Source organism: Chiloscyllium plagiosum, chromosome 3 (assembly GCF_004010195.1).
Source record: "Chiloscyllium plagiosum isolate BGI_BamShark_2017 chromosome 3, ASM401019v2, whole genome shotgun sequence".
Taxonomy (NCBI): Eukaryota; Metazoa; Chordata; class Chondrichthyes; order Orectolobiformes; family Hemiscylliidae; genus Chiloscyllium; species Chiloscyllium plagiosum.
In genome coordinates this window covers 26,715,597-26,727,926 of record NC_057712.1, presented here as the reverse complement: position 1 = coordinate 26,727,926, position 12,330 = coordinate 26,715,597, and the positions used below count along the sequence as shown (strand labels likewise).

General features: G+C 39.4%; 1 protein-coding gene across 2 annotated transcripts in view; it reads right to left on the bottom strand.

The window, feature by feature from the left end:
- Window positions 1-2,979: 2,979 nt before the first annotated feature.
- Window positions 2,980-12,330, bottom strand: part of fbxo25 (F-box protein 25) — a 43,672-nt gene continuing 34,321 nt past the window's right edge. Inside the window, exons 8-10 of one of the 2 annotated variants that reach the window (XM_043678874.1) lie at window positions 10,192-10,335; window positions 4,176-4,202; window positions 2,980-3,915 (exon numbers count right to left, since the gene is read on the bottom strand). In XM_043678874.1, coding sequence (XP_043534809.1) covers window positions 3,826-3,915; window positions 4,176-4,202; window positions 10,192-10,335 — 261 coding nt within the window. In that variant the 3' untranslated portion in view covers window positions 2,980-3,825. The remainder of the gene's footprint in view (window positions 3,916-4,175; window positions 4,203-10,191; window positions 10,336-12,330) is intronic. The other variant, XM_043678881.1, reaches the window with a different exon arrangement.

The window sequence follows — 12,330 nt, the reverse complement described above, 5'->3', positions numbered from 1 at the left end:
GAACTAGAGTTCCTTAACATCTCAAAAGAGAATAACTTTTTTTTGTCAAAAATGTCAAATGAGACAAAAGAATGAAATGGTATTGCGAACCAACAGAGCTTTGAGCTAGTGTAAAGCAGCACTGATAGCACAGTCAAATGTGCATGTATTGCTGCAAGATAGAGTGTGGGTCTCAGAATGAGTGGGAACAGCTTTGAGGAACACAGTACTTCAAAAATACTTGCAATCTTTGGTGGATTCAAAACAATTGAAATTGTGGATGGTAAGGCAGAGCCAATTGGTCAGTCAGTCATCAAGGAAGCAGATATAACTATGAAAGCCAGTGTTCTCAAATACTAGGAGAGTTTGAAAGCAATGAAGGTAAATAAACAAAGATAAAAACAGAACTTCCAAAGATATTCAAGGTGGACATAATTGGAAGAGAAGTGATTGATGTCATTCTGACAGACAGAGCAAAGGTGTTTTGCAAAGCAAAGCAGTCACCCGGTCAATGTTTGGTTTTGCCAATGTAAAAAAAGGGCTGCTTTGAGAAGAGTCAACTTAGTATACTAGATTGAAAGAAATGCATGTAAAATGCTACTTCACCTGGAAGGTGTATTTGTGGCCACAAATGGTAAGGAAGGAGAAGAATTGTCTGCATTACTCTTTCTGCAATTGCATTGTAAGGTGACATGCAGGAATAAGTGTTTGGAGTGATAGAAAAATGGCCCAGGGCTTCAGAAACAATGGATCTTTGCAGAATGCTGCAGTGGAAGCTGTTTGGTTGTGGTATCCTGCTGGAGATGGCAGTAAATTATTCTTTGAATGCAGAGACTGGTGGTGAAAGTGAAGACAAAGGCAACCCTTGCATTCTGGAATGGACAGTAGAGACAAAGTCTGAGAAATTGGCGTGGGGTTGAATTTGTCAGTTAAGAAAAATGGAGGATACATTAGAAGGCATTCCAATGGCAGATACCTTCATCAGACCAGATGCGACAGAGATGGAGAAACTGGGAAAAATGGAATAGGATCTTTGGCAGGACATAAGAAAGTGTAGTTAGAGTCATAGAGTGATAGAGATGTACAGCACAGAAATAGACCCTTCAGTCCAACTCGTCCATACCGACCAGATATCCCAACCCAAATCTAGTCCCACCTGTCCTATATCCCTCAAAACCCTTCCTATTCATATACCCATCCAGATGCCTTTTAAATGTTGCAATTGTACTCGCCTCCACCACTTCCTCTGGCAGCTCATTCCATACACGCACCACCCTCTGCATGAAACAGTTGCCCCTTAGGTCTCTTTTATATCTTTCCCCTCTCACCCTAAACCTATACCCTCCAGTTCTGGACTCCGCCCCCCATCCCCCCCCCCCAGGGAAAAGACTTTGCCTACTTACCCGAGCCATGCCCCTCATGATTTTATAAACTTCTAAGTTCAAGTCCTCCAACTCTGGCAACATCCTTGTAAGTCTTTTCTGAACCCTTTCACGTTTCACAACATCTTTCCAATAGGAAGACGACCAGAATTGCACACAATATTCCAACAGTGGCCTAACCAATGTCCTGTACAGCCACATCATGACCTCCTAACTCCTGTACTCCATACTCTGACCAATAAAGGAAAGCATACCAAATGCCTTCTTCACTATCCTATCTACCTGCGACTCCACTTTCAAGGAGCTGAGAACCAGCACTCCAAGGTCTCTTTGTTCAGAAACACTCCCCAGGACCTTACCGTTAAGTGTATAAGTCCTGCTAAAGACTTGCTTTCCTAAAATGCAGCATCTTGCATTTATCTAAATTAAACTCCATCTGCCACTTCTCAGCCAATTTGCCCATCTGATCATGATCCTGTTGTAATCTGAGGTAACCTTCTTGGTTGTTCACTACACCTCCAATTTTGGTGTCATTCGCAAACTCACTAACTGTACCTCTTATGCTCACATCCAAATCATTTATATAAAATGATGAAAAGTAGTGGACCCAGCACCGATCCTTGTGGCACTCCACTAGTTACAGGCCTCCAGTCTGAAAAACAACCCTCCACCATCACCCTCTGTCTTCTACCTTTGAGCCAATTCTGTATCCATAACTGTGGGAGTTAATGAGTTTGTAGTGGATATTGGTGAGCAGCTGGCCCTTAGAAATGGAAACATGACATCAAGGTAGGGCAGCGTCAGGGGGACCTGATAAAGCAGAGAGAAGGTTCAACATGGGAAACCAAAAAATAATTGATAAACGTTTTTATTTCCAGATGAGATCGGGAAGCAGCACCAATGACATCATCATTAAAATTACAGAAAGGGCTGTGGGAGTGGGTCCTGTTTCGTACTGAAAAAAGGGCTGTTCAAAACAGAAAAGGTCTAGCAGTATAACGGTATTGACCCTACCTCTGGATTAGAATGACAAATCAAATTCCCACCTCAGGTGGAGATTGCCATAGAAACACAAAACATGCTTGAATAGGGCAATTTGGAAAAAAAAACGTACAGAGGAACCTCTGTTATCCGGCATTCAATTATCCGAATATCAGATTATCCAGCAAGATTGCAAAGTCCCGATGCTTGGCTAAACTATGTTATCTGGCATTCGATTATCCGAAATTGAATTAACTGAATGAAATACTCCCCGCCCGTGTCCTTCGGATAATTGAGATTCCTCTGTATATGGTTGTTTATCCGTAAATACTAATTCAAATATGAGAAAGAATGACAAGTAATTTGTAATCTCACACTAGTAAGACTGTGGACATTTATATTGACTGTATCCTGAATAACCACTGCATCTTCTATGGCTTACACAAAGAGGAGTCAGTTTGTTATCATAAACTCTACCACAGCAAATGCAGCACAAGAATAAAAGGGAAACAAAGCAGTTATTCTTCAATTTTAAGTAAAAATGAATACAACGGTTGGCACTTTATGAACAGAGTATATCTCCGAAGACTTCAGTTTCTAGTATAAAATACAAATGAATAGATTAAACAATCAGAAGTCAATCAAATTCTCTTTATTTCCTTCAATTCTCCAAATGTTTACATGATAGAAGGTTTGGAAGTATATTACTGTTTTTGCACTTAAAAAAAACTTACATATTTAATTCATACATGGGAAATTTTTCCAGTATTAAACAGCAATGGTGCATTCTGCACCATAAGCTTATAAGAATATAGTATTTACTTTCAAATAAGCTTTTTATACCAATAACATTATAGGCAGCTGGAATGATTATTTTACAAATTACTGTACATTTGCAATATATCTTTGAACATACCTTAGGTATTATGATTCAAAGCAGTAATATAGTTTAATCCCATTCACGTGGAATCTTAAAGAATAATGATCGTACATAATGCTTTGTAAGGGCCAATGTTCTCTTCAAAAGACAGCTTAAAAACATAAAGTGCTTTATGTTTTAAAATTATTGTACACTAAATTATAGATTGCATCAATCTCAATGCATCTCAAACATGGGCTGCTAAAACAAAAGCTAAAGCAATTCTTTTGTTAACTAAAATCACATTTCAGACTAGATGTATCACTATGCAAAAATATCCACTTTAACTCAAGTTGTAACATTATTGAAGCTTTCAAATTAAGAATTAACTCCATGCAAACACCTAAGAGCTATGTGTTTATTGTTTATGGAAACAAGTCTACATGATTTTTTTTCCCCCTAATGTAGGCATTGTTTCATCTGCAGTTTTATTATTTTAAAAACCTTTTCTTAAATTGTAGGAAGAACAATGAGTATTGCACTAGAATAAGAAAAGCAGCAAAGTGCTTGCCTACAAAAGAGGGTCCCTTGAAAATAAAATCTTTTAAGCATACATAGTTCTGTTTAAAACTTAAAAAGGTCTATGAAGTGCTGAGGTGACACTGGTGTAGAACAGCTTTCAGGATTGTTGGCTGTGCATGGATGTCCTGTATCCTGATTTAAAAAAAGAGAAATAGCAAATTAGAAACCTTTAAATACTTTGTCAGAAATCAGAAAGACTGGGTTCCCTTTGCTTCCTACTTCTCAAACAAGTCAACATAATATATCCTTATGAAAAATTCTATAAGCAGCTTTACAATCCATTTCTTGTCTTGTAGATTATGCTTAACTAAGGCTTCAACATTTTGACTGTTGTACTGTTCATCTGATTTGCTAAAGGGTTAGAATTTGAGGACACAAATGTTTCAAAATACCTTGAATAATAAAGCAAGATGGTAGTCCTTTGAGATCAAGGAAGGAGCAGGAAGGGCACGCATGAAAGAAGAAGGAAGAAAAATGATGAATAGGTTCTCTTCTCCCAGAGAAACTTCACTAAAATAAAAGGGTCCTGTTGTGATATTTCTTTTAATTTATAAATGGGAAACAAATAAATTAAGTAACAATATTGCTGATAATTTCAAGATATTGAAAAAATTGATTATATTCACTCATTTGTGGTTTGAGCCAACTGTAAAGAATTAAAACAGACTAATTCAGAACAGAATTGATGAATTGAAGATGCTAGATTCCTTACTGCCCATAGCAGATATGAAATACCAGTATAATGCCCCTATTTTGATTCAATAATTGGGGAACACAAATAGAACAAAAACTCAGATCTATGGTAAATGTAATGGTTGAGCGCCAAGAGGCTTTAAACTTTCCATAGCTTACAGGAAGATGACCATATCTCCTTTTATAGTGGCTTTGTTCACACAAATTTTACAATCGGTGCACATACTGATCATTTGCAGAAAATGCATCTTGGTTAAATATGACAGGAAGAGAACCATGAACTGATAGAACACGATAGTTTTAGATTTTTGCAATGCCTATTTTTTTACCCCAGCCAAATTTTCAAATATAAATCTTCTCCATCAACATTACCAAATTCTAACACTGCATAATGATTCTTGTTTTGCCTCAGTCCATCTGCTGCTCAAAGTTTCATCCATACTCTACTTCCAGAGTTGACCAACTGATCTCTTGTCCAGACTCCGTCATCCACAAGCTTGGGCTCATCCAAAATTGCTTGTATCTCAACTTGCAATAGCCCAATTCACCCACTGCTCAATAACCTACAATAAAGTGTCTGGGAACCAGGAAACAATTTTAACATTCTTATGTTTAAACCTTTCTGTGACCTTACCTCTCAGTTGTATCCCAACTATTCTGAGCTCATGAATTCAAGAACAGAGCTACAACATCTATTGCTATGAAAATAATATAGCACTTTTAATTAGAGTATAAAATGAATGGAATAAGAATCTTATGGCACAGAGGAAGACATTACCAGGCCTGTGCTGGCTCATTAAAGACAAAGCTGCCAAATTAGTCTCACTTCTCTACTTTTCCACTCAGAATACTGGAAATTACACCTCTTCAATTAAATATCCCAAACATCTTCAAAAAGTTGCTACACAGTTTGACTTCACCATCTTTTCAGGTACATACACTGAAATAACTCCAGAGACGAGTAGCCAATCATCAAGTTACCCTTTATTTACATGTGGAGAGTTCTTGACACTGATCTAGCTCCCTCTCAGTGAGCAGGATGTTTAACACTCTTGTTCTTATCTGTCAGTCAGGGCTCCCTGTTTGGACCAGATTAACAGGGAACTCATTGTATGAGGTCCATCTGGCTGACATTGTTACAATCACTATCTCTCCCCTCTCCAAGACAGAAGACATCGGCCACTTCTTGTTTTGTAGCTTCTCCTAGCGCACTTTAGCATTGGTCAGGCAATTCCAACACTGCCTCTGTACAGGTAGCATGCAACATACAATAGCTTGCCTCTTGCACCCAGAACTTTTCAGAAGAAATTCATTCAGTAGTGATCTGGTCACTTCAGGTCCAAAAAGGTTTCAATTCTGGTTGTAACAGCCCTTTTGTTGCCCCCATTACCAACTGTTTCAGTTTTGCCATTATCAGATCTTCCTGCATCCAAAGTCTAATATTGTCAGCTGTGATTGGAAGGAGTCCAGAAGATTTAGAACCATTATGGACTCTAGTGGCAGTACCACCAGTGGTATATCTCCCAATGGCAGGCAACACCATGCCTCCTCATTTGCTACTTGGCATCCTGATGGTGTTCTGACTTAATGGAGGTGATGGCCTAGTGGGGGAGGTGATGGCCTCGTGGTATTATCACTGGACTGTTAATCCACAAACCCAGGTAATGTTCTGGGGACCCAGGTTACAGATAGTGGAATTTAAATTCAGTAAAATTCTGGAATTAAGAGTCTAATAATGACCATGAATCAATTGTCAGGAAAAAAAACATCTGGTTCACTAATGCATGGGTGGCATGGTGGCTCAGTGGTTAGCACTGCTGCCTCACAGCACCATGGACCAGAGTTCAATTCCCACAATGGGCAACTGTCTGTGAGGAGTTCGCACATCCTCCCAGTGTCTCCGTGGGTTTCCTCCGGGTGCTCCGGTTTCCTCCCTCAATCCAAAGATGTGCAGGTTAGGTGAACTGGCCATGTTAAAACTGCCCATAGTGTTCAGGGAAGATGTAGAACAGTAAGGGAATGGGTCTGGGTGGGTTACTCTTTGCAGAGTTGGCGTGAACTTGTTGGGCTGAAGGGCCTGTTTCCACACTGTAGGGATTCTATATCATTCTCTAAAATTATACATACTTAGTGTTACAGCCTACTGCTGAATTCAGCCTGAAGCTATGGGTAGCACTGCTTGTCCCTTTGAAATAGACCTAGCAGAGGTTTGTGGCCTGTTATTATTTAACTTTAGGTCCATAAAGGTAAAATTCCCAAATCCAAATATGACCTTTTCTATCTGTGAAGATTGACATTCTACATTAGCCAAAGTCCTAGAAACATTCACTATTGGACATTTCTCTCTATTGGGCCACCTATGAGCAAATACTACCCTGATGCATTATGGGGAGGCATCGCATATCAATACCAGATCTCGCTTGGGATCATAGAGTGCCAACACCTTAGAGGATGATCGCTGTTTCTTTACTTCCCTGAAACCATGTAATTATTTCCAAGGCTGACCCTGTAAGAATTGATAAAAAAAAAAAGGTTCTTGGATGGAGGCCAGGTTATGCATGAACTTTCTGTAATAATTCACCAAACCAAGGAAAGACCTATGCTCTGGTACAGGCATGGGCCAGGGCACCTTTGAAAGCTCTCATTTTATCTTCCAAAAGGTGTAACCCGGTTTTGTCAACTCATCCCCAATCAGGGAACTCATTGTATACGGTTCATTTAACTGATCTCATTAATATCATTACATACTCTACACTTGATTTTAGCAACCCGTATAAAAGAAATGCCTCATTTCCCATCTTGTACTTTTGCAAATTCTTTTTCACTTACACTTTTGGACTAATTTCTCATTTTCTTTTCTTGATCAATTAAATACTCTCAATTAAGAATATCTACATTAAGTCTTCCTTTCTGTATAGGACTGAACTTAATATTTGTTCATACTATTCTAGTAAAACCTTTCCAGACCCTGACATCCTTCTTTAAAAAAATGTGTGAAGGCCAGAACTGTACATGATGCAATTTGGACTTCAGCCAGAGTACTTTGTAAAGTTTTAGCACAACTTCTTTCTTTCTGTTCTCAATGTCTGTACTTATGACACCAATTGTCGGAGGATTTGAGCTATAGGGAGAGGCTGAACAGCCTGGGGCTGTTTTCCCTGGAGCGTCGGAGGCTGAGGGGTGACCTTATAGAGGCTTACAAAGCTATGAGGAGCATGGATAGGATAAATAGACAAAGTCTTTTCCCTGGGGTCAGGCAGTCCAGAATGAGAGGGTATAAGTTTAGGGTGAGAAGGGAAAGATATAAAAGAGACCTAATGGGCAACATTTGCACGCAGAGGGTGGTACGTGTATGGAATGAGCTGCCAGAGGATGTGGTGGAGGCTGGTACAATTGCAACATTTAAGAGGCATTTAGATGGGTATATGAATAGGAAGGGTTTGGAGGGATATGGGCCGGGTGCTGGCAGGGTGGGACTAGATTGGGTTGGGATAGCTGGTCGGCATGGACGGGTTGGACCGAAGGGTCTGTTTCCATGCTCTACATCTCTATGACTCTATTAGCTTTCTTACATGCATTTTCAAACTTACCCTGTCATCTTCAAAGATTAGTAAATATGCACCTGGGCCTCCATTCTTACAGTGCTATCGATGTAGAATCCATTAGATTCAACTGTTTGCAATGCTCGCCAAAGGCCAAAACCTACAATAAGTTTATCTGCTGTGCAGTTACTGATTTAGTCAGTCAGTCTTAGTTCACCTGATCTCTATCATGCTCACAATTTACTACATGACATGTTTTAAATGTCCACCTAGTTCTCGTATATTTATATAAAAGAGAGCTTATTTACTGCTTTCCAGCTTGTTTCAGTCTATACTAGAGGGCATTGGGGGTGCCGGGGGGGGGGGGGAAGACTTTAAAAAGAGACCTTGGGGCAACTTTTTCACACAGATGGTGGGGCGTGTATGGAATTAGCTGCCAGAGGAAGTGGTGCAGGCTGGTACAATTACAACATTTAAGAGGCTTCAGGTATATGAATAGGGAGGGTTTAGAGGGATATGGGCTAAATGCCAGCAAATGGGACTAGATTTAATTTAGGATATCTGGTCAGCATGGATGAGTTGGACTGAAGGGTCTGTTTCCATGCTGCACAGCTCTAGGACCCCTCTTGCACGGAAGCCTGCCTTGAAGTTTTCCTCCTCTCTCTACAAGAATCTCGGAGTCCCTCTCCCACTGCAACTCCCAGGTCATTTCCTCTGCCTTGAAGCTCTTCAACCATGTCCTGGAACTGTGCTACTTTCTCCCCACCCCCACCCTCCTCTCATTTATCTCTCCACCCTTCAGGCTCTCCGCCTATATTCCTGATGAAGGGCTTTTGCCCGAAACGTCGATTTTACTGCTCCTTGGTGCTGCCTGAACTGCTGTGCTTTTCCAGCACCATTCTAATCTGGACTCTGGTTTCCAGCATCTGCAGTCATTGTTTTTACCTAGCTCTATGACTCTACCTGCTCTAGTCCCCCCTCCAAAATCATTGAAATTGCCTCTGAAATGTTGAGTATTATCTGACATTTTTGTCCCTATCATTATTTTGAAACTCTTTATCCCTCAGTTATATATTTTTAGCAGGAATTTTGAGTTCCCATTCATCCAAGTTGAAACCACATCTCTGGCTATTACATTATAACTCCAAGTTGAAATTTGAGTCTGCAGTTACTTCTCATATTAATACACATGCATTTTAACACCATCTTAACCACTTTGCTATTTTTCGCTATTCACTTTGTTTTTGTTCCATTACTCGTTGTTCTATTACAAATTGTTCTTCCTTGTTTTCTCTCCATCAGATCTCACCTCTCTGCTGTTGTGGTGCCATCTAAATCCACCTTGTACCACTAGGTGTCATTGTGGAGAAGTTAAAGGTCAGCCCGGTTCGGCTGTTTCGTTTAAAAAAAAACAGATCCTTCTTACCCAAAGAGCCTGAAGACTTCATTCCTGAACCCCTCTTAAGCCAGGTGTTCACCACCATCATCTTTGAAGGTCCTTGACACTTTTCCCTAGATCATTCTACCTGTAGAACCCAATCCTATCCTGTCAATGTGACCACAACTTTTAACTGTTTCTTGCAGAAATTGATACTTTTTTTCTTTTAGAAAGCATATTTAAAACTGTTCATTTAGCAGCAAAAACTACTTCTAAAAACATTAACCATTAAAATAAAATTAAATTAACTGAACAATAGCCAACCTAAAGACGAAGATGTGTACACTGTAACCCAGATTCAACCTTACACTACGTTTCTTCAGTTACATCTCTCTGTGGTTGTTGTGGTATACTCAACTACTGCTGTGCTGTCTGTATATGTTAAAGCATAAAACCACCACAAAAGTTACCATGCCAAAACAAGTACAAAATTGTGTATTAGCCTGAGCTATTTTCTCTACTTCTGAATAATGAACATTTGAAAATGATGAAATTTGACCAAAAGTTAATGTTTGAAATGGATGCAAATAACCAGCTAAATTATGCATATAGACACATCTCTAGAGTGAAAGACAGAGCGCGAGAGACTGCGAGCGAGAACCTTATGCATGCAGAATACTGTTTATTAGTCTGTTAATGCTTTTCAAAATGACAGACATTTTTTTTAATCATTAGAAACAGCATAAAATATAAAGATGATTTTCAGGTGAATTTCATACGGAAATTAAAAATTACCTTCCAGAACAAAATACTGCAATGGCGACAAAACTGCAGGGCATCACCATATTGTTCCTTTTTTGGACAATATTTTTGTAGTGTGAAATACATTAGCTTCCAGTCAACACAGCCATTCTCAGTCAGCATCAGGTGTCTGCAGAACTGTAAAGGACATTAGATTCAAAAGTTTGACATAACTTCATCCTTCAAAAAAGTTTCTTAATTGAGATAAAAGAGTATTGAAGGCAATGGAGCTAGCATGGTGTAAATGGACTTCCAGACGGAGATGGATAAAGTGCCATCCAACATGTTTGTCAGCAAATTTGAAGCCCACGAAAGAAAATGGTCAGTGGCAAGGTTAACACTCCAAGTTTTGTTTTCTTATTTAAAGTTTAATTTCCATAAAAAGACAGCTGGTGGAATAATTAGCCTTGGGTAATGTTGGATAGGCAGAAAGAAACTCAAATAGATAAGATCACTTGCAAAAGTGGAATAGCAACTATTAGAAAGCCAAAACAACTGTAGTACAGAGTAGTGTTGGGCTTTTACTTTAACTTTGTTTTAATTAAGATACTTGAAGTACAGGAGTTAATTAGTGTGAGAAAGTGGAATACAGAATATTACATGCATTTACTGCCTGCATTGTGCATTTTTTGAGCAAAACTAGAATGTATCTACAAATATAATTCTGCAAATACAAATACACTTCATGGATGTGTATGTGTGTGTACATGCATGAGAGAGAGAGAGAGAGAGAGAGAGCGAGCATGAGTGCATGCACGTGTCAAAGCTTGGGAAATTGTGTGTGGGTGCGATGGAGTATAACGGTGTATAGGTGTGTGTGGGGGTGTATGAGAGAGCGTGTGTATGAGAGAGGGTATGCATGAGTGTATGAGTATGTAGGAATGTGTGCAAAATAGAGTGTGTATAGTGTAGTGGGGTCACCTGTTGTGTGACGTGCCCTGAGGTATGGTACATTGGCGAGAACAAACAGACGCTATGACAACGGATGAATGGACACCACACAACAATCAACAGATAGGGGTGCTCCCTCCCAGTCAGGAAGCACTTCAGCGGTCATAAATATTTAGCTCGGATGGCCATCCTCCAAGGCAGACTTTGGGATAGGCAACAATGCAAAGTTGCTGAACAGAGGCTAATAACCAAGTTCGGTACCCATGAGGATTGCCTCAACCAGGATACTGAGTTCATGTCAGATGACAGGTGACCCCACTACACTATACACTCTCACACATATACACATGCTCTCTCTCATACACACACCACCCCCCACACAGGTTTATACTCCGTCATGCCCACACACACTTTACAAAGCTTTCACACATGCAAACACACTCTCATGTGCACTCACATGCACGCACGGAATCCCTCTCGCTCTCTCATGCATGCACACAATTCCATGAAATGATTTTATATTGCAGAATTATATTTGTAGATACATTCTACTTTGCTCAAAAAATGTACAATGCAGACAGTCAATACATGTAATATGTTGTAAATTCCCCTTTGGAAATAGAACCAGTCTGACTTAAGAATGGGATACAGACAGACTGACCTCATACATTTAATGCATTATCTGAGCTGAGATGTCACTTTTTTAAAAAAATAAAACCTTAAGGTATCTCAAGGTGACTTAAAAGTAGTTCTGGGATTTACATATTCATGATTCGAAACCTGAAATCCATTCTAAAAGATGTAAGATTTAACAATCCAGGTTTGTTCAATATATCACTGTATGACACTGTAAACTTTTGCTATAAATTCTGTGTCTTACAATCTTATACTCCACAACAAAATAAACCTGGCATTGTGAGATTTTTAATAGATGTGTTCGGACACACCTCTGGAGCTTGAACTTGGTCTTCTGATCAGAAATAGGGGGCACTACCATTGTTACAGGAACTCTTAAATAGATTGGAAGACCCACTGTTTGATTTTGGATTTTGATGGAAATCTGCAATGGTTTAATTGGAAACAAGGTATTTGGTGGGATTCTCGGGGTTGATATTAGGCCCATCTCTTTTTCCTGGCCCTATTTTAAAATCCAGGCTTGAGTGTAGAGGGCATACTTGCAAAATTTAGATGACAAAATAGTGAACAGTGAGGATAGTAATAGACTTCAAAAGGACTAGGAAT